At 42.8% G+C, this 24543-nt stretch overlaps 1 protein-coding gene across 1 annotated transcript; it reads right to left on the reverse strand.

Moving 5' to 3' along the window:
• Window positions 1-649: 649 nt before the first annotated feature.
• LOC115187341 (uncharacterized) lies at window positions 650-23203 on the reverse strand. The gene is made up of 11 exons (XM_029746410.1): window positions 23125-23203; window positions 20346-20498; window positions 19852-19956; window positions 19646-19722; window positions 19331-19450; window positions 5010-5039; window positions 3752-4115; window positions 2112-2384; window positions 1335-1655; window positions 1143-1231; window positions 650-1015 (listed from the first exon to the last, which is right to left on the reverse strand). Exons 1-11 carry the CDS (start codon window positions 23201-23203, stop codon window positions 881-883), a joined length of 1746 nt encoding a protein of 581 aa, XP_029602270.1. The 3' UTR covers window positions 650-880.
• Window positions 23204-24543: the final 1340 nt, after the last annotated feature.

Below are 24543 nucleotides of genomic sequence, written 5' to 3' on the forward strand. Positions count from 1 at the left end.
CGCCAGCCGGGCGCAACCATCGCCGCCCGCCAGCCGGGCGCAGTCAGCGTCGCCCACCAGACCTTCGGCGCGGCCAGGTGCGCCACCTAAGAGGGCGACGTCAAGGGTGGAGCAGAGGCCACGTCCCGCACCTGAGCCGCCGCCGTAAGAAGGCCCACCCGGACCCTCCCCTTCAGAGTCAGGTTTTGCGGCCGGAGTCCGCACCTTTGGGGGGGGGGTACTGTAACGCCCTGGCCATAGAGAGGGGTTTTTTGTTCTTTATTTTGGTTAGGCCAGGGTGTTACATTGGGTGGGCGTTCTATGTTCCTTTTTCTATGTTTTGGTATTTCTTTGTTTTGGGCCGTGTGTGTGGCTCCCAATCAGGCACAGCTGAAGCTCGTTGCTGCTGATTGGGAGTCACACATAAGGAGCATGTTTTTCCTTTGGGTTTTGGTGGGTAATTGTTTCTGTTTGAGTATTTTCCTAACAGGACTGTTTGCTGTCGTTTTGGTCATTTTGTAGTGTTCTCTTGTTTATTTGAATTAAAATTCTAATGATGAGCACATCCTCTGCTGCACCTTGGTTCCCTCTTACAGACAGCCGTGACACTAAGAGACACTAAATAAGATAAAGACAAAAATCTATCAATTCTGGAACGCAAAACAAACATATTTGAGCTACACTCTTAAAATAATCAAAAACCCCACGTTACCATGTTACAGTCACTCCTTTTAGATTTCTTCCAAGGTTCTAGAAAGATAAACTAATTCTGAACTTGTTATTAAAATTAGAACCACTTCAGGTTTGTCACCACATTTTAAACACCAGTCCACTGCTGACCATCCATTTAAAACACATAACTGACCTAAGATCAGCATGTAGGGTCAGCTTCATTCTACTCCTACTCCGTCCCCTGGGCTGCTCTCTCCTCTCCTGGTCCAGCTTCAGCTCTGGAGCTCAGAGAGACCATCTCCATGGCATTGACATAAAGATCCATGCTGCTCACCCTGTTCACTCTCTTCTGCCTCCTGGTGGGCTAGGGAGACACAGCACCAACAGTCAGACATTTACTCTCTAGTATCTCCATTCTCCCTCCCTCCCTCTCCCCCTCACCCTCTCCCTCTAGTTTAAATGACTTGTAACGTCTGACTAAATGTCTTTACCTTGTAGTACAGGTAGGAGGTGGTGATGGCTGTCAGTAGGATCAGCAGCACTACAACGTGTCTGATGATGAAGGCTGGCAGAGGAGAGGCTGCAAACAGAAACACCTTTGATGAGGGGACTGATCATCATCACATAGATCTGTGGGAAATCTGTCAATGACAAAGTTATACGTCTGGTTCATGTTCAGTTACCTGTGATGGTGAGGGAGAGGAGCTCACTCTCAGAGGAGAAGTTATGAGAGAAAACATAATTGTCATAAACACAGCTGTAGTTCCCTTGGTGGGAGTCATCTGCAGCAGGGAAGAGGAAGGCAGCAGAGTGATTGACAGCTGGCTGGGTCTGGGTTCTGTTGGAGCCGGTGAACGTGAGGAGGAAGGAGCCTCCTGGGTACTGTGGCTGAGTGGAGCAGGTGATGGTGAAGTTGTAGCCCCTGAACATCTCGGGCCCCTGGTGGCCCCTGGAGACCCCTCCCATTGAGTCAGTCAGGAAGATATCAGGCTGGACCAGGAGATCTGTAACAATAAAAGAGAACAAGACAAACCTCTTCAACTAGTTTCCTATAGATATGACAATAAGATCAGCATGTAACAGTGCTAGCCACCCTCCCTCACAGGGCAACATGAGTAGTGGGCCTACAGTCACTGAGACAACATATGTTGATATCAGGCTTAAGCAGGACATCTGGAACAAGAGGAGAGAAAAAGAAAACGTAGCTCCTCAACTACTTTCCTCATTTAGATATGACAATAACATGACATGTGACAGTGGTAGTGAGTAGAGACTTTCACTGAGATAACACTCAAATACAAAGCATTCTGGGATATTTAAGTTGTATTTGATTCCTACTTGACTGAGTGATCTATTTAGTAAAGCAGACTGACAAGCTAAACAGTCATCATGAGAGGTGCAGAGGAAGTTGTATGAATGAAGGAAATCAGTTGAATATAATTATAATATCTTGTTATTACCTGAACAGATCACTGTGAGTCCAGGAAAGAGCTTAAAACGTCTCCAACACTCCCTCAGTGAAGGCTCAGACCCAGAACAGGAAGCTCCAAACCCTCTAGTGGTGTTTCCAGGTAGAACTGAAACAGTGGAGCCACAACCCAGCTGTCTACACACTACTACAGCTACATCCCCCCAGTAATCATCTCCCACAGTCCTCCACTCTCCCTGGTCGTACCGCTCCACTCCACCAGCACAGCGACTGCCTCCTCCCACCAGCCTCACATCATCAGGCTCTGAGAAAAGAAAAGAGAGAGACAGTAATCTTACTATTTTCTCACTAAAACACACCTATATTGTCTCTCATATTCTTCACTCCAGGTGAGAAACAATGTTGATTGAGTGACAAACTACGCAGACGAGACCATTCTGTATACTTCTGGCCCTTCTTTTGACACTGTGTTAACTAACCTTCAGACGAGCTTCAATGCCGTACAACTCTCCTTTCGTGGCCTCCAAATGCTCTGAAACGCAAGTAAAACTAAATGCATGCTCTTCACCTGTCCGCACCTGCCCGCCCATCCAGCATCACTACTCTGGACGGTTGTGACTTAGAATATGTGGCCAACTACAAATACCTAGGTGTCTGGTTAGACTGTAAACTCTCCTTCCAGACTCATATCAAACATCTCCAATCCAAAATCAAATGTAGAATAGGCTTCCTATTTCGCAACAAAGCCTCCTTCACTCATGCTGCCAAACAGACCCTCATAAAACGGACTATCTTGCCAATCCTTGACTTTGGCGATGTCATTTATAAAATAGCCTTCAACACTCTACTCAGCAAATTGGATGCTGTCTCTCACAGTGCCATCCGTTTTGTCACCAAAGCCCCATATACTGCCCACCACTACGAGCTGTACGCTCTCGTTGGCTGACCCTCGCTTCACATTCGTCGCCAAACCCACTGGCTCCAGGTCATCTATAAGTCTTTTCTAGGTAAAGCTCCGCCTTGTCTCAGCTCACTGGTCACCATAGCAGGACCCACCCGTAGCATGCGCTCCAGCAGGTATATTTCACTGGTCACCCCCAAAGCCAATTCTTCATTTGGCCGCCTTTCCTTCCAGTTCTCTGCTGCCAATGACTGGAACGAATTGCAAAAATCATTGAAGCTGGAGACCCATATCTCCCTCACTAACTTTAAGCACCAGCTGTCAGAGCAGCTCACAGATCCATGCACCTGTACATAGCCCATCTGTAAATAGCCCATACAGCTACCTCATCTCCATACTGTTATTTATTTTTTTGCTCCTTTGCATCCCAATATCTCTACTTGCACATTAATCTTCTGCACATCTATCACTCCAGTGTTTAATTACTAAATTGTAATTATTTCGCCACTATGGCCTATTTATTGCCTACCTCCCTTATCTTACCTCATTTTCACACACTGTATATAGACTTTTATTTCTCTATTGTTCTACTGTATTATTGACTGTATGTTTGTTTACTCCATGTGTAACTCTGTGTTGTTGTTTATGTTACACTGCTTTGCTTTAACTTGGTCAGGTCGCAGTTGTAAATGAGAACTTCTTCTCAACTAGCCTACCTGGTTAAATAAAGGTGAATTAAAAAAACAAAACAAAAAAAAACTGTTTCTTACCTGAGCAGGTGAGTCCAACAGCATTACCAGGTAGACAGGTGTTCTTTTCTCTGTCTGAGGTGTCACAGTCCAGGAGAAGGGACTCTTTGCCTTTACACTGGAACTCTTTATCCCAGGTCTGACCCTCACCTCCTCCATAGAGCCCCCCCTGTAGAGCTGCAGGAGCCCCACAGCCAAGCTCCCCACAGACTACCTCTGCATCCTGCCGGTCAAAGTCAGCTTCACACACTGAGGCCCAGGACTGATCGGACTTCACCTCCACTCTCCCAGAGCAGAGACCAGCTCCATCCACAAGCCGCACAGACTCTGGAGAAAAAGACTTGGTTGAACATTCAATCAGTTTTGTTGATGACACTGTCAAGGACTAAACACAAATATGTTGGATAAAAGATTGTAGTTTGCTATGTTTGATACTGTAAGAGGTAGAAATGGGTTCTTAGTCACTCAGGATAGGGTTGGGAATAATGCAGGCAGGAGACAGGAATAAGTTCACTTCACTTTATGGAAAATAAACAGCTGGACATCCATCAGGCAGCTTCACTTCAGTACCATCTGAACTACAATGATCTGCCCATGAACATCTCCCATAAACCAATAGGACAAACACAAATATAATGTTTAAATACATCTGACATCTCTTCCTCTATTTAAATGAAATAAAAACACATTAAACATGATACATGGTAATATTGTATAATGTATAAATAAATCTCTCAATATGACCAGTCTCTTACCTGAACAGATCACGTGATGATAATATCCACCTTCACATGTGTAGGTTTTGGTGACACACTGTCTTAAAGTAGACTCATGTCCATTACAACTACTCTCTAGTCTGACTCCTCCTCTTCCCTCTTTAGGTCTAGATTCAGCTACAGGATTCCCACAGTCCAGCTCTCTACACACAACCTTAGTCTCTCTCATGCTCCACCACCCAGGACATAGACCTAACCACTCTCCTTTATAAAATACTTCCACTGTCCCAGAACAGGAAGTGGTCCCATTCACCAGTCTGACTGAGTATTTAGCTGTAAACAGCAGAGAGGAAAACACAGTGGTGAGGACAGATTATGACAGTGATTCTGTTATTCTAACAGCAGTAGTGCTTTGTGGTTGACAAGTATTAGTAGTTCCATAAAACACTACTTGTTATTGGGTTTAGAATGGTTTGTATGGACACATGAATTTCTCCATGTGGGATAATAAAGTTGACTAATATTGAACTGCTATAATCACTGTAGATGTATACTCTACCTACCTGGTGGACTGACGCTTTGAGCCTGGAGATCTGAGGAGAAAGAGAGAGACAGAGGAGAAAGAGAGAGAAAGAGACAGAGAGATAGAGAGAGAAAGAGACAGAGAGATGGAGAGAAACAAAGGAGAAAGGGAGGAGACAGAGGAATAGAGAGACAGAGGAGATAGAGAGAGAAAGAGACAGAGAGATAGAGAGAGAAAGAGACAGAGAGATGGAGAGAAACAAAGGAGAAAGGGAGGAGACAGAGGAATAGAGAGACAGAGGAGATAGAGATAGAAAGAGACAGAGAGATAGAGAGAAACAAAGGAGAAAGGGAGGAGTCAGAGGAAGAGAGAGACAGAGGAGAAAGAGAGAGAAAGAGACAGAGAGATAGAGAGAAACAAAGGAGAAAGGGAGGAGTCAGAGGAAGAGAGAGACAGAGGTTAAATGAACATCAACATGACCTTTCATGATGTGATGGGGAAGACAGGCTTATCGTTGGTATGGTGCAACAACACCCATGTGTACATACACTATATATACAAAAGTATGTGGACACCCCTTCAAATTAGTGGATTCTATTTCAGCCCACCCGTTTCTGACAGGTGTTTAAAATGGAAGCACACAGCCATGCAATCTCCATAGACAAACATTGGCAGTAGAATGGCCTTAATGAAGAGTTCAGTGACTTTCAACGTGGCACAGTGATAGGATGCCACATTTCCAAGTCAGATGGTCAAATGTCTGCCCTGCTAGAGCTGCCCAGGTCAACTGTAAGTGCTGTTATTGTGAAGAGGAGACATCTAGGAGCAACAGAGAACATAAAAATCGTCTCACTACCAATTTCCAAACGGCCTCTGGAAGCAACGTCAGCACGTGAACTGTTCGTTGAGAGCTTCATGAAATGTGTTTCTATAGCCAAGCAGCCACACACAAGCCTAAGTTCACCATGCACAACGCTAAGGGTCATCTGGAGAGATGTAAAGCTCGCCTCCATTGGACTCTGGAGAAAACACGTTCTCTGGAGCGATGAAAACACGTTCTCTGGAGCGATGAAAACACGTTCTCTGGAGCGATGAAAACACGTTCTCTGGAGCGATGAAAACACGTTCTCTGGAGCGATGAAAACATGTTCTCTGGAGCGATGAAAACATGTTCTCTGGAGCAATGAAAACATGTTTTCTGGAGCGATGAATCATGCTTCACCATCTGGAAGACCAAGGAAAAATCTGGGTTTGGCGAATGCCAGGAGAACGCTACCTGCCACAATGCGTAGTGCCAACTGTAAAGTTTGGTGGAGGAGGAATAATGGTCTAGGGCTTAATAAAGGACCCTTAGTTCCAGTGAAGGGAAATCTTAACGCTGCAGCATACATTGACATTCTAGACGATTCTGTAATTCCAACTTTGTGGCAACAGTTTTGGGAAAGCCCCCTTCCTGTTTCAGCATGACAGTAGCCCCCGTGCACAAAGCGAGGTCCATACAGAAGTGGTTTGTCGAGATCGGTGTGGAAGACCTTGTCTGGCCTGCACTTAGTCCTGAGCTCAAACGCCGACTTCGAGTCAGGTCTAATCGCACAACATCAGTGCTCAACCTCACTAATGCTCTTGTGGCTGAATGGAAGCAAGTCCCTGCAGCAATGTTCCAACATCTAGTGGAAAGCATTCCCAGAAGAGTGGAGGCTGTTATAGCAGCAAAGGGGGGACCAACTCCATATTAATGCCCATGATTTTGGAATGAGATGTTAGAAGAGCAGGTGTCTACATACTTTTGGTCATGTAGTGTACATTCCCCTTCCATGCAAATGTGTAAGAGGAGTTTAAATCTAATTTAATACATTTGCTTTTGTCAGTTTTTTAAATCATTAATTTCAGAGGTCAGGGTCAAGGTGAGCCGGACCAAGAGTTGAAAAGGTTACTGGTTATGATGGCATCACTGGTGAGAAGTCAGAAATGAAAAGATATTCAGTTGACTGCATGTTAGTCGATCAGCCCTATCTCGGATGACATCTCCCTCTCTCCTCCCCTTCCCTTATCTCTCTCTCTCTCTTCTTGACATATAGCATCAGGCATGTTGATATTGACTCAGGTAACAGACCTCTATCATCTACACCCCTCCCTTCTCCATCTCTAACATATGACCAATATAAAACATATTATACAATGGGTGGGTCTAATCCTGAATGCTGATTGGTTGAAACCGCATTCCAGCCGGTGTCTATTCCACAAGTTACCACCGGCTAAATCTGTCGTTTAAATGCTTATTTACTCTGTTCCATCTGATTGTACAATCCACTGTTTCATCAGCCCAGCCAAGCAACTTATAAACTTGATCTCTACTATAAAAAGCATCTAGACATTATCTCACATTTCTTTAAGACTAACATTTAGTTTTCAACATTAGAGATTTGTATAAACCTGCTGTCTGTCTCTCCCACATTTACAACATTGTTTCAATATTCAAATTCAAATCTCCAGCTGTCCAATAGTATTGAACGAGTCGGGAGTCGGGACGAGACAGACACGCAGGCAGCGATTCTCAGCTTAAATCATGAATCAGCATCATGTTTATGGATATATACAAAGAAAGATCATTTGAAAACAGGTAAAACCAAACAAAGTGCAGCTAGTTTGCAGTCTTTAAAGCTTCAGTTTGAAGTGACTGTGTTAGCTGTCGTTGGCTAGCTCCTCTGTACCGCAGTGTCCTGACGAGTGAGAACATTTTCTATCCCAGGTGAAATCGTGCCTTATTAGCTCATTGTTATGGATGTGACCAATAAATGTCATTAGAAAACTGCTTAAACAAATGCAAATGCAGCTACTGTTGTTATTCTGGCTGCACTGTTTGATGTGACTATAAGTTAGCCGTAGTTGGCTAGTTAGCGAGGAAGGGATAAGAACTTTGCCAGCCAGTATGGCAATGGAACATTTAGAAAGAATGACTGGGTCACGTCCATAGATACAGAACAAAAAGACTGAACGACTGGGTCGCGTCCATAGATACAGAACAAAAAGACTGAACGACTGGGTCGCGTCCATAGATACAGAACAAAAAGACTGAACGACTGGGTCGCGTCCATAGATACAGAACAAAAAGACTGAACGACTGGGTCGCGTCCATAGAAACAGAACTAAAAGACTGAACGACTGGGTCGCGTCTCTGGCAGCAATCGAACCAATAGAACGAACGAACAGCCAGGTTGGGTAGCAACCCTAGATTTGTGTCGGGACTATATCTTGTAGAAAGATGAAATAGTATGAATAAATTCATCAAAATAAAATTGTTAATCATTAATTGAATATGTTGTTAACCCGTTATATAAAAGTGATAATGCCCTCGAAGCCGGTGACTGGAGGATGTATTGACCCGGTTTGCCTGCCCTCGACGAATAACGGGGCGGCAGCGTAGCCTAGTGGTTAGAGTGTTGGACTTGTAAAGGTTGCAAGTTTGAATCCCTGAGCTGACAAGGTAAAAATATGTCGTTCTGCCCCTGAACAAGGCAGTTGACCCACTGTTCCTAGGCCATCATTGAAAATAAGAATTTGTTCTTAACTTCTAGTATTGAAAGTATTTCAAACTGGAACACAACACTGTCCATCTGGTGACAGACACTAATGTGAGTTAAGTTGTGATGGTGTCATGCATCTGACTGTTGTATATTCAGTGTCAATGACTGATTGTATATGTTTCTATGTAAATGAATGAAAGTATATATTTAATTGATAATGCCCTCGGGTGCATGCATGCATGTATTGTATAACATAATGTCCCAGGATTGTCATCTGATGAAGATCATCAAAGGTTAGTGCTGCATTTAGCTGTGGTTTGGGTTTATGTGACATTATATGCTAGCTTGAAAAATGGGTGTCTGATTATTTCTGGCTGGGTACTCTGCTGACATAATCTAATGTTTTGCTTTTGTTGTAAAGCCTTTTTGAAATCGGACAGTGTGGTTAGATTAACGAGAGTCTTGTCTTTAAAATGGTGTAAAATAGTCATATGTTTGAGAAATTAAAGTAATAGCATTTCTAAGGTATTTGAATATCGCGCCACGGGATTACACTGGCTGTTGAGTAGGTGGGACGCAAGCGTCCCACTGGCCCAGAGAGGTTAAGCACATTTTGCAATATTCTGAGTAGATAGCCCGGCCATCATGGCTAGCTATTTTGACACCCACCAAGTTTGGCACTCACCAAACTCAGATTTACTATAAGAAAAATTGGATTACCTTTGCTGTTCTTCGTCAGAATGCACTCCCAGGACTTGTACTTTACACCCAATGTTGTTTTGGTTCCAAATAATCCATAGATATATCCAAATAGAGGCGTTTTGTTCCTGCGTTCAAGACACTATCCGAAGGGTGACGCGCCGACGCATATCGTGACAAAAAAATTCTAAATTTTTCATTACCGTACTTCGAAGCATGTCAAACGCTGTTTAAAATCTACTTTTATGCGAGTTTTCTCGTAAAATAGCGATAATATTCCTGAAAATGTAAAATGGACTTTTCATGTGCATGCGCGCACCGTTTCATTGTTCTCAGATCGACCACTATCCAAATGCGCTACTGTTTTTCAGCCAGGGACTGCAGAGTCATCATTACCCGTTCTGGCACCTTCTGAGAGCCTATGGGAGTCTTAGAAAATGTCACGTTACAGCAGAGATCCTCTGTTTTCGATAAAGAGGCTATAGAAGGCCAATAAATGGTCAGAGAGGGCACTTCCTGTTTAGAATCTTTTCAGTTTTAGAAACTTTAGGGTGTTTTCTATCCAAATCAAACAATTATATGCATATTCTAGTTTCTGGGCAGGAGTAATAACCAGATTAACCTGTTGGGGCTAGGGGGCAGCATTGAGAATTTTGGAAAAAATATGTTCCCATTTTTAACTGCCTCCTACACCAACTCAGAAGCTAGAATATGCATATTATTGTTCAGGTTTGGATAGAAAACACCCTAAAGTTTCTAAAACTGTTTGAATGGTGTCTGTGAGTATAACAGAACTCCTATGGCAGGCAAAAACCTGACAAGGTTTCATGCAGGAAGTACCCTGTCTGACAAGGAGTCGTGCGTCTTGCATCTGTTTATTGAAGAGTAAGGATCTTAGCTGTAACGTGACAATTCCTAGGGCTCCAATAGGCTCTCAGAACCCGGGAAAAACCTGAATGATGACGAGGCGGCCTCTGGCTGAAACACATTATTGCCTTTTCCAAGTGTCAATGCAATGAGGCGCGTGCACGATTCGCCCCCGTGGAGAAATTTCAGTCGGCTGTTTAGGCTCATTGCAGATTCCCGGTCGGAATATTATCGCTTTTCTACGAGATAAATGGCATAAAAATTGGTTTTAAACAGCGGTTGACATGCTTCGAAGTACGGTAATGGATTATTTAGAATTTTTTTGTCACGCCATGCGCAATGCTCGTGACCGTGATTTAGTATTCTGATAGTGTCTAGAACTCACGAACAAAACGCCGCTGTTGGAACATAACGATGGATTATTTGGGACCAAACCTACATTTGTTATTGAAGTAGAAGTCCTGTGAGTGCATTCTGACGAAGAACAAGAAAGGTAATAACATTTTTCTTATAGGAAATGTGATTTTGATGAAGGCTAATCTTGCCGGGTGTCTAAATAGCTAGCCCGTGATGGCTGGGCTATGTACTTAGAATATTGAAAAATGTACTTCATCCGAAAAGCTATTTTAACCTCTTGCGAGTACCCTACCAATGGGGGCGCCACAGCGCATTTTGGAAAAAATTCGTTCCCATTTTCAACGGCCTACTAATCAAACTCAGAAGCTAGGACATGCATATACTTATTTTATATGGATAGAAAACACCCTAAAGTTTCTGAAACTGTTTGAATGGTGTCTGTGAGTATAACAGAACTCGTATGGCAGTCAAAACCCCAAGACCGATTGAACCAGGAAGTGGGATTCTGAATTGTGGACTCGATTTCACAGCCTTCCCTGTAATTCACAACGTGAAAAAATGATAATTGAGCACTTTCCAGTGCATCCACTAGATGTCCCCAGTCTTTACAAAGTGTTTTGAGGCTTCTACAGTCGAAACTCAGTGTAGGAGACGATGTGGCAATTGGTCACAGTAGTAGGGCCATCAGCATTGTGACGTCGGCGGCCGTGTCTGCCCCCACCTTTGGAAACGTTTTGAAACACAATGAAATCGTCCCACTCGAATCTGATTGGCTCTCTTGTTGAAACAGGCCCTGAAGATTAATGTTATACAACGTTTGACATGTTTGAACGAACCTAACGAAGGGAAAACAGTCATTTTTCGTTAGCCAAGTGCCGCGCATGGATCAACATTTGGTTACAGCCTTAGGACGCGCTAACAACAGCAAGCTAATGGAACATAAAGGATGGACTTTTTCGACCGAAAATACATTTGTCGTGGACCTGGGATTCCGAGAAGTGCTTTCTGATGAAGACAACTAAAGGTGAGGGATTATTGGCAATATTATACAAGATCAGATGTGATGTGTGATTTTTCCAAGATGGCGACGAGCTAGGCTTTCTAGCTCATTTTCTGGGTATCGCATCCCCTTTTATCTCAAAGTGTGATTACCCTGTAAAGTTAATTTAAAATCTGTTATGACGGGTGTTTTCAAGAGATATTCATCTATAAATCTTAGATTGACAATATAAAAAAAAAAATGTTTTCGAATAGTAATTTATAAAATTGTAGCACTGTTTCCCGGGACGCATTTTATGAAAAAATAGTTAGTCAACGTCAGGTGCCGATGTAAAATGCTGTTTTTATATAGAAATATGACCTTTATTGAACAAAAGATTGCATGCTGTGTGTAACATGATGTCCTAGGTGTGTCATCTGATGAAGTTTGTAAAAGGTTAGTGCTGCATTTAGCTGTTTTTGGGTTATATGTGATGCATGTGCTTGGTCGGAAAATTCATATGATGCTACTTTTACCATGTACTCCTCTAACATAATCTAATATTGTGCTTTTCCTGTAAAACCTTTTTGAAATCGGACAACGAGGGTCGATTCAAGAGAGGTGTATCTATAAAACGATATGAGACAGTCCTATATTTGAAAAAAATATATATTGAATTTTGTTATGCTAATGTCGCTAGGAGTTTTCGCTGGAAAATGATCCCGCTAACGGGATGATATGCGCAAGAGGAAATCGGGCATATCGAGTGCATAGAGGAGTAATGTATCTATAATTCTTAAAATAATTGTTATGCTTTTTGTGAACGTTTATCATGAGTAATTTAGCAAACTGTTAGTAAATTCCCCGGAAGTTTGCGGGGGGTATGCTTTTTCTGAACGTCACATGCTAATGTAAAAAGCTGGTTTTTGATATAAATATGAACTTGATTGAACAGACATGCATGTATTGTATAACATAATGTCCTAGGTGTGTCATCTGATGAAGATCATAAAAGGTTAGTGCTGCATTTAGCTGTGGTTTGGGTTTATGTGACATGATATGCTAGCTTGAAAAATGGGTGTCTGATTATTTCTGGCTGGGCACTCTCCTGACATAATCTAATGTTTTGCTTTCGTTGTAAAGCCTTTTTGAAATTGGACAGTGTGGTTAGATTAACGAGATTCTTGTCTTTAAATAGCTGTAAAATAGTCATATGTTTGAGAAATTGAAGTAATAGTATTTCAAACGATTCAAAAATCGCGCCACTGGATTGAAGTGTCTGTTACGTAGGTGGGACGAATTCGTCCCACATGCGCCAGACAGGTTAAATCGGGTACGTTTTGTATCCGGCCGTGAAAATACTGCCCCCTATCCTAAACAGGTTAATGGTTACATAGATGAGAAAATGTATATGCTGGGATCAATGGAGGTTGTATAACTGCCAGGACCCTGAAAAGGAACTAAGTAAGGGAAAAGGCAATCACATGCTTGCGGTCACTGATAAGGGTGGATAACTGTGGATTAGTTTGGAATTTATGGGCCGAGGTCAGGTCAGAGGTCAGAGGTCAGGTCAGAGGTCAGGTCAGAGGTCAGAGATCAGGTCAGAGGTCAGAGGTCAGGTCAGATGAAGAGAGAAAAGAACAGCTGTAACTAAAGTCCAGTCTAGCAACAGAGATGTATTGGCTGTCCAGATGTGTGAGGATACTCAGCATATTATAAATATGGGTTGGTGTAAACAGGTCTTTGTCTTATGAAGCTGTGTGACCCAGTGGGTGAATAAACTTGGTTTGATATGACAAACTGTTAAGCGGATCAGATCAGTGGTTAAACCCACCTACCTACAGGAAACACTGACATTAGAAAAATTCCACAGGAAACTGCTGACAGAGCAGCAAAGTTACACATAGTGTTCTATAATATCACCTCTAACTTTCTACTGCTTGAGTTCACCTCTTATAGAATATTGGCTGAATGTTCCAGCACCTAAATATAAACAGTACCAGCACCCAAAATGAGTACTGATGAGGTCTCATGTTAGAGCAGGAGAAGGGGGGATGTGTAGAAGCTAGATGGGACAGAAGATGAGAGAACAAGAGATGGGGGAGAAGAGGAGAGGGGGGATAAGAGGAGAGGAGTGAGAAGAGGAGAGAAGAAGAGGGGAGGGAGGAGAAGAGGAGAGAAGAAGGGGAGAGGGGGAGAAGAGAAGAGAAGAAGAGAGGGAGAAGAAGAGGAGAGGGGGAGAAGAAGAGAGGGGCAGAAAAAAAGGGGAGAGGGGGGCAAAGTTGAGAGGGGGAGAAAAGGAGATGGGGAGAAGAAGAGAGGGGGAGAAGAGGAGAGAAGAAGAAAAGAGGGAGGAGAAGAGGAGAGAAGAAGGGAAGAGGGGGAGAAGAGAAGAGAAGAAGAGAGGGAGGAGAAGAGGAGAGGGGGAGAAGAAGAGAGGGGCAGAAAAAAAGGGTGAGGGGGGTAAAGTTGAGAGGGGGGAGAAAAGGAGATGTGGAGAAGAGGAGAGGGGGAGAAGAGGTGAGAAGAAGAAAAGAGGGAGGAGAAGAGGAGAGAAGAAGGGAAGAGGGGGAGAAGAGGAGAGAAGAAGAGAGGGAGGAGAAGAGGAGGGGGGGAGAAGAAGAGAGGGGCAGAAAAAAACATTTTTTGCTTTGTAATTATTGGGTATTGTGATGTCATCATGGGGTATTGTGATGTCATTATGGGGTATTGTGATGTCATTATTGGGTATTGTGATGTCATTATGTTGTATTGTGTGTAAATTGATGAGAAAAAAAACAATTTAATACATTTTAGAATAAGGCTGTAACGTAACACAATGTGAAAAAAGTCAAGGTGGTCTGAATACTTTCTGAATGCACTACTTCCCATGCACTACTTCCCATGGGGTATCATCGGATGGTGGCCACAGTGTCTTCTGATCCCTCCTGTCTCAGCCTCCAGTATTTATGCTGCAGTAGTTTATGTGTCGGGGGGCTAGGGTCAGTCTGTTACATCTGGAGTATTTCTCTTGTCTTATCCGGTGTCCTGTGTGAATTTAAATATGCTCTCTCTAATTCTCTCTTTCTCTCTTTCTTTCTTTCTCTCGGAGGACCTGAACCCTAGGACCATGCCTCAGGACTACCTGGCATGATGACTCCTTGCTGTCCCCAGTCCACCTGGCCGTGCTGCTGCTCCAGTTTCAACTGTTCTGCCTGCGGCTATGTAACCCTGACCTGTTCACCGGACGTGCTTGTTGCACCCTCGACAATTACTATGATTATTATTATTTGACCATGCTGGTCATTTATGAACATTTTAACATCTTGACCATGTTCTGTTATAATATCCACCCGGCACAGCCAGAAGAGGACTGGCCACCCCTCATAGCCTGATTCCTCACTAGGTTTCTTCCTAGGTTTTTGGCCTTTCTAGGGAGTTTTTCCTAGGGAGTTTTTCCTAGCCACCGTACTTCTTTCACATGCATTGCTTGCTGTTTGGGGTTTTAGGCTGGGTTTCTGTACAGCACTTTGAGATATCAGCTGATGTATGAAGGGCTATATAAATAAATGTAAAAAAAATTAAATAAAAAATAAATAAAGCTCCTTGAATTGAATTGAGACGAGAAATGAAAATCAACATGACCTTTCATGATGTGAAGGGGAAGACAGGCTTATCGTTGGTATGGTGCAACAACACCCATGTGAAAACACATTCCCTTCCATGTGAACCTCTCTTTGCAGATGAGTTTAAAGTATACCTAATTTAATACATTAGCTGTCGTCTGTTTGTTTTTTCAATCATTCATTTCCATAGGTCAGAGGTCAAGGTGAGCTGGACCAAAAGTGGAAGAGTGCAAATGATTACTGGTTATGATCACCGGTGAGAAGTCAGTTTTGAAAATATATTCTGTGTACGTACATCTCCCTTCCCTTACTCTTTCTCTCTCCTCCACAAATCTCTCTCTCTCCCCTCCCCTATTTCTCCACTACTCTCTTTCTCTACTACTCTCTCCTCTGCCCTACCCACCCCTCCTCTCTCCTCCATTTTTCTCTGCACATCTTTCTCTCTCTCTCTCTCTCTCTCAAACGCGTGCTCTCTCTCATTCTCTATCTCTCTGTATCTCTCGCTCTTGCTCTCTCTCTATCTCTTCCTGACATGTAGCATCAGGCCTGTTGATCTTGACTCAAGTCATAGACCTCTAGCTTCTACAACCCCCCTCCCCTCCCCCTTCTCCTACTACTCTAACATTAGACCAAAATAATATATAATATATCATCTCATTCATTTACATAGAGACATATAGAATCAATCATTGACACACTGAATATACAACATTCAGATGCATGACACCATCACACCTTAACTGATGTTAGTGTCTGTCCCCAGATGGACAGTGTTGGGTTCCAGTTTGAAGTACTTTCTATACTAGAAGTTAGGCTATATGACTTCTATGTCATTAGTTCAATAGGTTTTTGATGTGAGATAAACTTCTTAACAACTTATCTTGGATCAGTGGTTGAACACACTACAGCAAACTGATCTGTTAAAAAACTCCACAGGAAACTGCTGACAGAACAGCAAAGTTACACATAGTGTTCTATAATATCACCTCTAACTTTCTACTGCTTGAGTTCACCTCTTATAGAATATTGGCTTAATGTTCCAGAACCTAAATATAAACAGTACCAGCACCCAAAATGAGTACTGATCAGGTCTCATGTTAGAGCAGGACAAGGGGGGATGTGGTGTAGAAGCTAGAGGGGACAGAAGATGAGAGAAGAGGAGAGGGGGGAAAAGAGGAGAGGGGGAGAAGAGGAGAGGACAGAGAAGAGGAGAGGGGGAGAAGGGGAGAGGGGGGAGAAGATGAGAGGGGGAGAAGGGGAGAGGGGGGAGAAGATGAGAGGAGTGAGAAGAAGAGAGGGGCAGAAGAGGAAAAAACAGTTTTTGCTTTGTAATTATTGGGTATTGTGATGTCATTATGGGGTATTGTGATGTCATTATGTTGTATTGTGTGTAAATTGATGATTAAAAAAACAATTTAATACATTTTAGAATAAGGCTGTAACGTAACACAATGTGAAAAAAGTCAAGGTGGTCTGAATACTTTCTGAATGCACTACTTCCCATGCAAATAAAGCTCCTTCGATTTGAATTGAGACGAGAAATGAACATCAACATGACCTTTCATGATGTGATGGGGAAGACAGGCTTATCGTTGGTATGGTGCAACAACACCCATGTGAACACACATTCCCCTTCCATGTGAACCTCTCTTTGCAGATGAGTTTACAGTATACCTAATTTAATACATTAGCTGTCGTCTGTTTGTTTTTTTCAATCACTCATTTCCATAAGTCAGAGGTCAAGCTGAGCTGGACCAAAAGTGGAAGAGTGCAAATGATTACTGGTTATGATCACCGGTGAGAAGTCAGTCTTGAAAATATATTCTGTGTACGTACATCTCCCTCACTATCCCTTCCCTTACTTTTTATCTCTCCTCCACAAATCTCTCTCTCCCCTCCCCTCATTCTCCACTACTCTCTTTCTCTACTACTCTCTCCTCTGCCCTACCCACCCCTCCATCTTTCTCTGCACATCTCTCTCTCTCTCTCTCTCTCTCTGTCTCTCTCTCTTTCTCTCTCTCTCTCTCGCTTTCTCTCTCTCTCTCTCTCTCTTGCTCTCTCTCAGCCCTACCTCTTTTGACATCTCCCTCTATCTCCTCCCTCTTTCGCTGCCTATTTCTCTCTATCTAACATAGCCTCTCTCTCTCTTGCTCTCTCTTGTTCTTTCTCTCTTGTTCCTGACATATAGTGTTGGACCTGTTGATCTTGACTCAGGTCACAGACCTCTAGCATCAACACTCCCCCCTTCTCCTGCTCTAACATTAGACCAATATTTAATAGATACATAAAATATACTCTCATTCATTTACATAGAGACAGATACAGTCAATCATTGACACACTGAATATACAACAGTCAGATGCATGACACCATCACAACTTAACTGACATTAGTGCCTGTCCCAGATGGACAGTTAGGCTACAGTAAAGTACATTTACAGGTGATCACATCATTGTCCTGCTTTGAGACAGATGTTTACTGTCTGCATCCAGCTGTATGTTCTTTTACTAACCCTACAATTGATAATATATCTTAAAATATTAAAACATATCTCAGTAACTGTCATAAGTGTATATCAGCATAACAGCATCCTACCTGTGCCGCAGAATAGGATCATCAATAAAACTGCAGGTACCATATCTGTCTATAACTGGAGCTCCACAGTCTGCTGTCATAAAGTTTGGACTGAAGAGTGGAACATACTGCTCGGCTATATGACTTCTATGTCATTAGTTCAATAGGTTTTTGATGTGAGATAAACTTCTTAGCAACTTATCTTGGATCAGTGGTTTAACACACTACAGCAAACTGATATGTTAAAAAAACTCCACAGGAAACTGCTGACAGAGCAGCAACGTTACACATAGTGTTCTATAATATCACCTCTAACTTGGTATAGGTCTCATACTCTGCTGGTATTGATGGCTGGTACAGGTCTCACACTCTGCTGGTATTGATGGATGGTATAGGTCTCACTCTGCTGGTATTGGTGGATGGTATAGGTCTCACACTGCTGGTATTGATGGATGGTACAGGTCTCACACTCTGCTGGTATTGGTGGATGGTATAGGTCTCACACTCTGCTGGTATTGATGGCTGGTATAGGTCTCTCACTCTGCTGGTATTGATGGATGGTATAGGTCTCACACTCTGCTGGTATTGATGGATGGTATAGGTCTCACTCTGCTGGTATTGATGGCTGGTACAGGTCTCACACTCTGCTGGTATTGATGGATGGTATAGGTCTCACTCTGCTGGTATTGATGGATGGTATAGGTCTCACACTCTGCTGGTATTGATGGCTGGTATAGGTCTCACACTCTGCTGGTATTGATGGCTGGTATAGGTCTCACACTCTGCTGGTATTGATGGATGGTATAGGTCTCACACTCTGCTGGTATTGATGGCTGGTATAGGTCTCTCACTCTGCTGGTATTGATGGATGGTATAGGTCTCACACTCTGCTGGTATTGATGGATGGTATAGGTCTCACTCTGCTGGTATTGATGGATGGTATAGGTCTCACACTCTGCTGGTATTGATGGCTGGTACAGGTCTCACACTCTGCTGGTATTGATGGATGGTATAGGTCTCACACTCTGCTGGTATTGATGGATGGTATAGGTCTCACTCTGCTGGTATTGATGGCTGGTACAGGTCTCACACTCTGCTGGTATTGGTGGATGGTATAGGTCTCACTCTGCTGGTATTGGTGGCTGGTATAGGTCTCACACTCTGCTGGTATTGGTGAATGGTATAGGTCTCACTCTGCTGGTATTGGTGGCTGGTATAGGTCTCACACTGCTGGTATTGATGGCTGGTATAGGTCTCACTCTGCTGGTATTGATGGATGGTACAGGTCTCACACTCTGCTGGTATTGGTGAATGGTATAGGTCTCACTCTGCTGGTATTGGTGGCTGGTATAGGTCTCACACTCTGCTGGTATTGGTGAATGGTATAGGTCTCACTCTGCTGGTATTGGTGGCTGGTATAGGTCTCACACTGCTGGTATTGATGGCTGGTATAGGTCTCACTCTGCTTGTATTGATTGCTGGTATAGGTCTCACACTCTGCTGGTATAGGTCTCACACTCTGCTGGTATTGATGGCTGGTATAGGTCTCACACTCTGCTGGTATTGATGGATGGTATAGGTCTCACACTCTGCTGGTATTGATGGCTGGTATAGGTTTCACACTCTGCTGGTATTGATGGCTGGTATAGGTCTCACACTCTGCTGGTATTGATGGATGGTATAGGTCTCACTCTGCTGGTATTGATGGATGGTATAGGTCTCACTCTGCTGGTATTGATGATGGTATAGGTCTCACTCTGCTGGTATTGATGGCTGAGTAGGTACTGAAGTCAGAGTTCTGGACTCTCTTCTTCTTCTTTGGTCTCCTCTGTCCTTGACGGATATCTAACGAGGCGTAACACAGGTCTCCTTCCTCCTGAGAGAGAGAGACAGAGACATATTTTAATATTACTGACATATGAATATTGATATTATACAATATGTTTTGATTTATCTTATGTTTTTATTGATTATATCTGACATTGAAAATAAAGTTTGAATAGGGCTGGGTTAACAAACAGATGGACTACAAAATCAAGATGGCTACCCAACATAAAACTACAACACCCACTTTGACTGCAGTCTCCTCTCTGCTGCCACTTCCCCTGGTGGTGGTCCTGTTCAGAGGAAGCTGAGTCTCAGCTGGAGCTGCAGAGGAAGAGTTAGCATCATTAAAACACCAACATTAGTTAAATAATAGGTAAGATTGATTAGTAATACCCAGACTTAAAACATGAATGAGTGATAAGTGAATCTTGACTGAGAGAGTGAGTTTACCTGTTGTTCTGCAGAAGGAGTAGACACAGGTGGAGGAGAGGAGAGAGGAGAGGAGAGCAGAGACAGGACACAGACTGAACAGCAACATCCAACACAGACCACAGTCTACAGGAGGAGGAGGAGAGGACGACTCAGGAGGACTGGTTTCTAGACAAAACAGAACTACACTTAGAAACAATCAAGGCCGTGTCAATAATCTGTTGTTAGTCATGACTCTTGGTTGTTTAAACATCAATTTGAGGAGATATTTTATGAGTTTAGATTAGTCTCAGAGGGTTTATTCAAAATAAGTTACATTTACTTTAGCGTTCCTTGCAACTCAACCTCCTCTCATTCAAGGAAACCAGACACACCAACACTAATATTACAATATTAATAATACCAAAGATACAGACAGAAGATAAAGACAGAATAATAACTGTTCTTACCAAGTGAAATCCTAGTGCTGATGTTTCCATAGAGGTACAACTCTTTCTGTTTAATTCCTCCTTTACCTCCATCATCCACTACCTTGTTCTCCACAGTCCCACAGTAGTAGAGTCCCAGGTCAGATTCAGTGATGTTCTCAATCAGTAGATCATAGGAGTTGTTAGAGGGGTTCCACACCACATTATATCCAGGTAAACGGTTGTAAATCAAATCTTTTGCTGAAATAACAAGAGGAGGCTGGTACGTGTGAGAACAGTTCCTATACCACATAATGTATACTCCAGTAGTTATGGTACAGTCACAGTAGAGAGTGATGTTGTCTCCTGGTCTGACTCTCAGCTCCACCTCTGCTGCAGAGATCCCATCCTGACTGGAGGAAACAGCACCTACAGGTAGCAGAGGAACAGTGTTAGGATGAACTGACTGGAGGAAACAGCACCTACAGGTAACAGAGGAACAGTGTTAGGATGAACTGACTGGAGGAAACAGCACCTACAGGTAGCAGAGGAACAGTGTTAGGATGAACTGACTGGAGGAAACAGCACCTACAGGTAGCAGAGGAACAGTGTTAGGATGAACTGACTGGAGGAAACAGCACCTACAGGTAGCAGAGGAACAGTGTTAGGATGAACTGACTGGAGGAAACAGCACCTACAGGTAACAGAGGAACAGTATTAGGATGAACTGACTGGAGGAAACAGCACCTACAGGTAGCAGAGGAACAGTGTTAGGATGAACTGACTGGAGGAAACAGCACCTACAGGTAGCAGAGGAACAGTGTTAGGATGAACTGACTGGAGGAAACAGCACCTACAGGTAGCAGAGGAACAGTGTTAGGATGAACTGACTGGAGGAAACAGCACCTACAGGTAACAGAGGAACAGTGTTAGGATGAACTGACTGGAGGAAACAGCACCTACAGGTAGCAGAGGAACAGTGTTAGGATGAACTGACTGGAGGAAACAGCACCTACAGGTAACAGAGGAACAGTGTTAGAAAGAACCAGAATCTTGTTTGGATATGATTCACTTTCTACAGTCTCATATTGTGGGTTCACCCTCAGGAACACCACATGAAACCTACGTGGACAACATCTGCCGAGACACTGGTCTCAGAACAGAGAGTTATGGCAACAACAGAGAGCTATGGCAACAACAGAGAGCTATGGCAACAACAGAGAGCTATGGCAAGAACAGAGAGCTATGGCAACAACAGAGAGCTATGGCAACAGCAGAGAGCTATGGCAACAGCAGAGAGCTATAGCAACAACAGAGAGCTATGGCAACAGTAGAGAGCTATAGCAACAACAGAGAGCTATGGCAACAACAGAGAGCTATGGCAACAACAGAGAGCTATGGCAACAACAGAGAGCTATGGCAACAACAGAGATCTATGGCAACAACAGAGACCTATGGCAACAACAGAGATCTATGGCAACTACAGAGAGCTATGGCAACAACAGAGATCTATGGCAACAACAGAGAGCTATGGCAACAACAGAGATCTATGGCAACAACAGAGAGCTATGGCAACAACAGAGAGCTATGGCAACAACAGAGATCTATGGCAACAACAGAGATCTATGCAACAACAGAGAGCTATGGCAACAACAGAGAGCTATGGCAACTACAGAGAGCTATGGCAACAACAGAGATCTATGGCAACAACAGAGATCTATGGCAACAACAGAGAGCTATGGCAACTACAGAGAGCTATGGCATGCCATCATCAATTCACATTTTATTGGTCACATACACATGGTTAGCGGGTGTTAATGCGAGTGTAGCGAAATGCTTGTCCTTCTAGTTCCGACCATGCAGTAATATCTAACAAGTAATCTAACAATTTCACAACAACTACCTTATACACACAAGTGTAAAGGAATTAATATGAATATGTACATATAAATATATGGGTGAGCGATGGCCGAACGGCATAGGCAAGATGCAGTAGATGGTATATCTACTGTAAAGTATATTCTTATGAGATGAGTAATGTAGGGTATGTAAACATTATATAAAGTGGCATCCTCCATAGACAAAGATGGCATGCAAAGTAACAGCACGTACACATTTACATTTACATTTAAGTCATTTAGCAGACGCTCTTATCCGTACACACTACACTCTTAGTAAAAAGGGTACTTTGGCTGTCCCCATAGGAGAACCCTTAGAATAACCCTTTTTGGTTGCAAGTAGAACCCTTTTGGTTCCAGGTAGAACCCTTTTTGGTTCCAGGTAGAGCCTTTTTGGTTCCAGGTAGAGCCCTTGTGGTTCCAGGTAGAGCCCTTTTGGTTCCAGGTAGAGCCCTTTTGGTTCCAGGTAGAACCCTTTTGGTTCCAGGTAGAGCCCTTTTGGTTCCAGGTAGAACCCTTTTGGTTCCAGATAGAGCCCTTTTGGTTCCAGGTAGAGCCCTTTTGGTTCCAGGTAGAGCCCTTTTGGTTCCAGGTAGAACCCTTTTGGTTCCAGGTAGAGCCCTTTTGGTTCCAGGTAGAGCCCTTTTGGTTCCAGGTAGAACCCTTTTGGTTCCAGATAGAGCCCTTTTGGGTTCAAGATCGAACCATTTCCACAGACGGAACCCAAAAGGGTTCTATAGAACCCAAAAGGGTAGGTTAATAAATATAGAGAACTATAAAACCACATCGCGCTATGAGTTATCGTGCAGCTGTGAGGCCCAGTAAAACAAATTCTAAAGGCTACTTACACAAGAGAGTGATGAGAGAAACACACAGCCTGTCCATCTGGTGGTCTGATGGTCTGATGGTGACTGTCAGAGAGTAGCTGGGTCTTTGAGTAACAAGGTCTTTGCTGTTTATTTCCGTGTTCATGACTAGATGTACTTTACCATGAAAGGACATAGGAGCAGCGATTGGTTCGATGGAGTGGAAAGTTTTCAGCTCGTGGTCCTTTTCTCTGAAACCCATGTTGTGACAGGAAGAGGAGGATCTAGCATCGAGGTAAACAGGTTTCATACCAACGTGACGTCAATGGAAAATATTCAGCTTCTTTGAGGTGTTCACCTTAGACCTATAGACACCATGAAGAAACAAAAACACATTTTGATGACTGAGTTGACCTTTAAACCTTAAAGAAAATTCACTTATACAGAAGCTTAAAGTAGAACCATAGGACTTTATACCTGTAGTCAGGCAGTAGGCCCTATTGACCCTCGTCTATTGGTTGACCACAACACTCTGATAACATGGAGACTAAACACTAAGTATTAGACCATAACACTCTGATAACATGGAGACTAAACACTAAGTATTAGACCATAACACTCTGATAACATGGAGACTAAACACTAAGTATTAGACCATAACACTCTGATAACATGGAGACTAAACACTAAGTATTAAACCATAACACTCTGATAACATGGAGACTAAACACTAAGTATTAAACCATAACACTCTGATAACATGGAGACTAAACACTAAGTATTAGACCATAACACTCTGATAACATGGAGACTAAACACTAAGTATTAGACCATAACACTCTGATAACATGGAGACTAAACACTAAGTATTAGACCTTAACACTCTGATAACATGGAGACTAAACACTAAGTATTAGACCATAACACTCTGATAACATGGAGACTAAACACTAAGTATTAGACCATAACACTCTGATAACATGGAGACTAAACACTAAGTATTAGACCATAACACTCTGATAACATGGAGACTAAACACTAAGTATTAAACCATAACACTCTGATAACATGGAGACTAAACACTAAGTATTAAACCATAACACTCTGATAACATGGAGACTAAACACTAAGTATTAGACCATAACACTCTGATAACATGGAGACTAAACACTAAGTATTAGACCATAACACTCTGATAACATGGAGACTAAACACTAAGTATTAGACCTTAACACTCTGATAACATGGAGACTAAACACTAAGTATTAGACCATAACACTCTGATAACATGGAGACTAAACACTAAGTATTAAACCATAACACTCTGATAACATGGAGACTAAACACTAAGTATTAAACCATAACACTCTGATAACATGGAGACTAAACACTAAGTATTAGACCATAACACTCTGATAACATGGAGACTAAACACTAAGTATTAGACCATAACACTCTGATAACATGGAGACTAAACACTAAGTATTAAACCATAACACTCTGATAACATGGAGACTAAACACTAAGTATTAGACCATAACACTCTGATAACATGGAGACTAAACACTAAGTATTAGACCATAACACTCTGATAACATGGAG

Source organism: Salmo trutta, unplaced genomic scaffold (genome assembly GCF_901001165.1).
Source record: "Salmo trutta unplaced genomic scaffold, fSalTru1.1, whole genome shotgun sequence".
NCBI lineage: Eukaryota > Metazoa > Chordata > Actinopteri > Salmoniformes > Salmonidae > Salmo > Salmo trutta.

Bases quoted from the DNA above. Each gene is read 5' to 3' on its own strand.
- LOC115187341 (XM_029746410.1), bottom strand. From the start codon at position 23,203: ATGGGTTTCAGAGAAAAGGACCACGAGCTGAAAACTTTCCACTCCATC. The intron at 1,656-2,111 runs GTAATAACAAGA...TTATTGTTACAG, and splicing joins ACTCACAGTGATCTGTTCAG to ATCTCCTGGTCCAGCCTGAT. The intron at 1,232-1,334 runs GTAACTGAACAT...TTCTGTTTGCAG, and splicing joins CCTCTCCCTCACCATCACAG to CCTCTCCTCTGCCAGCCTTC.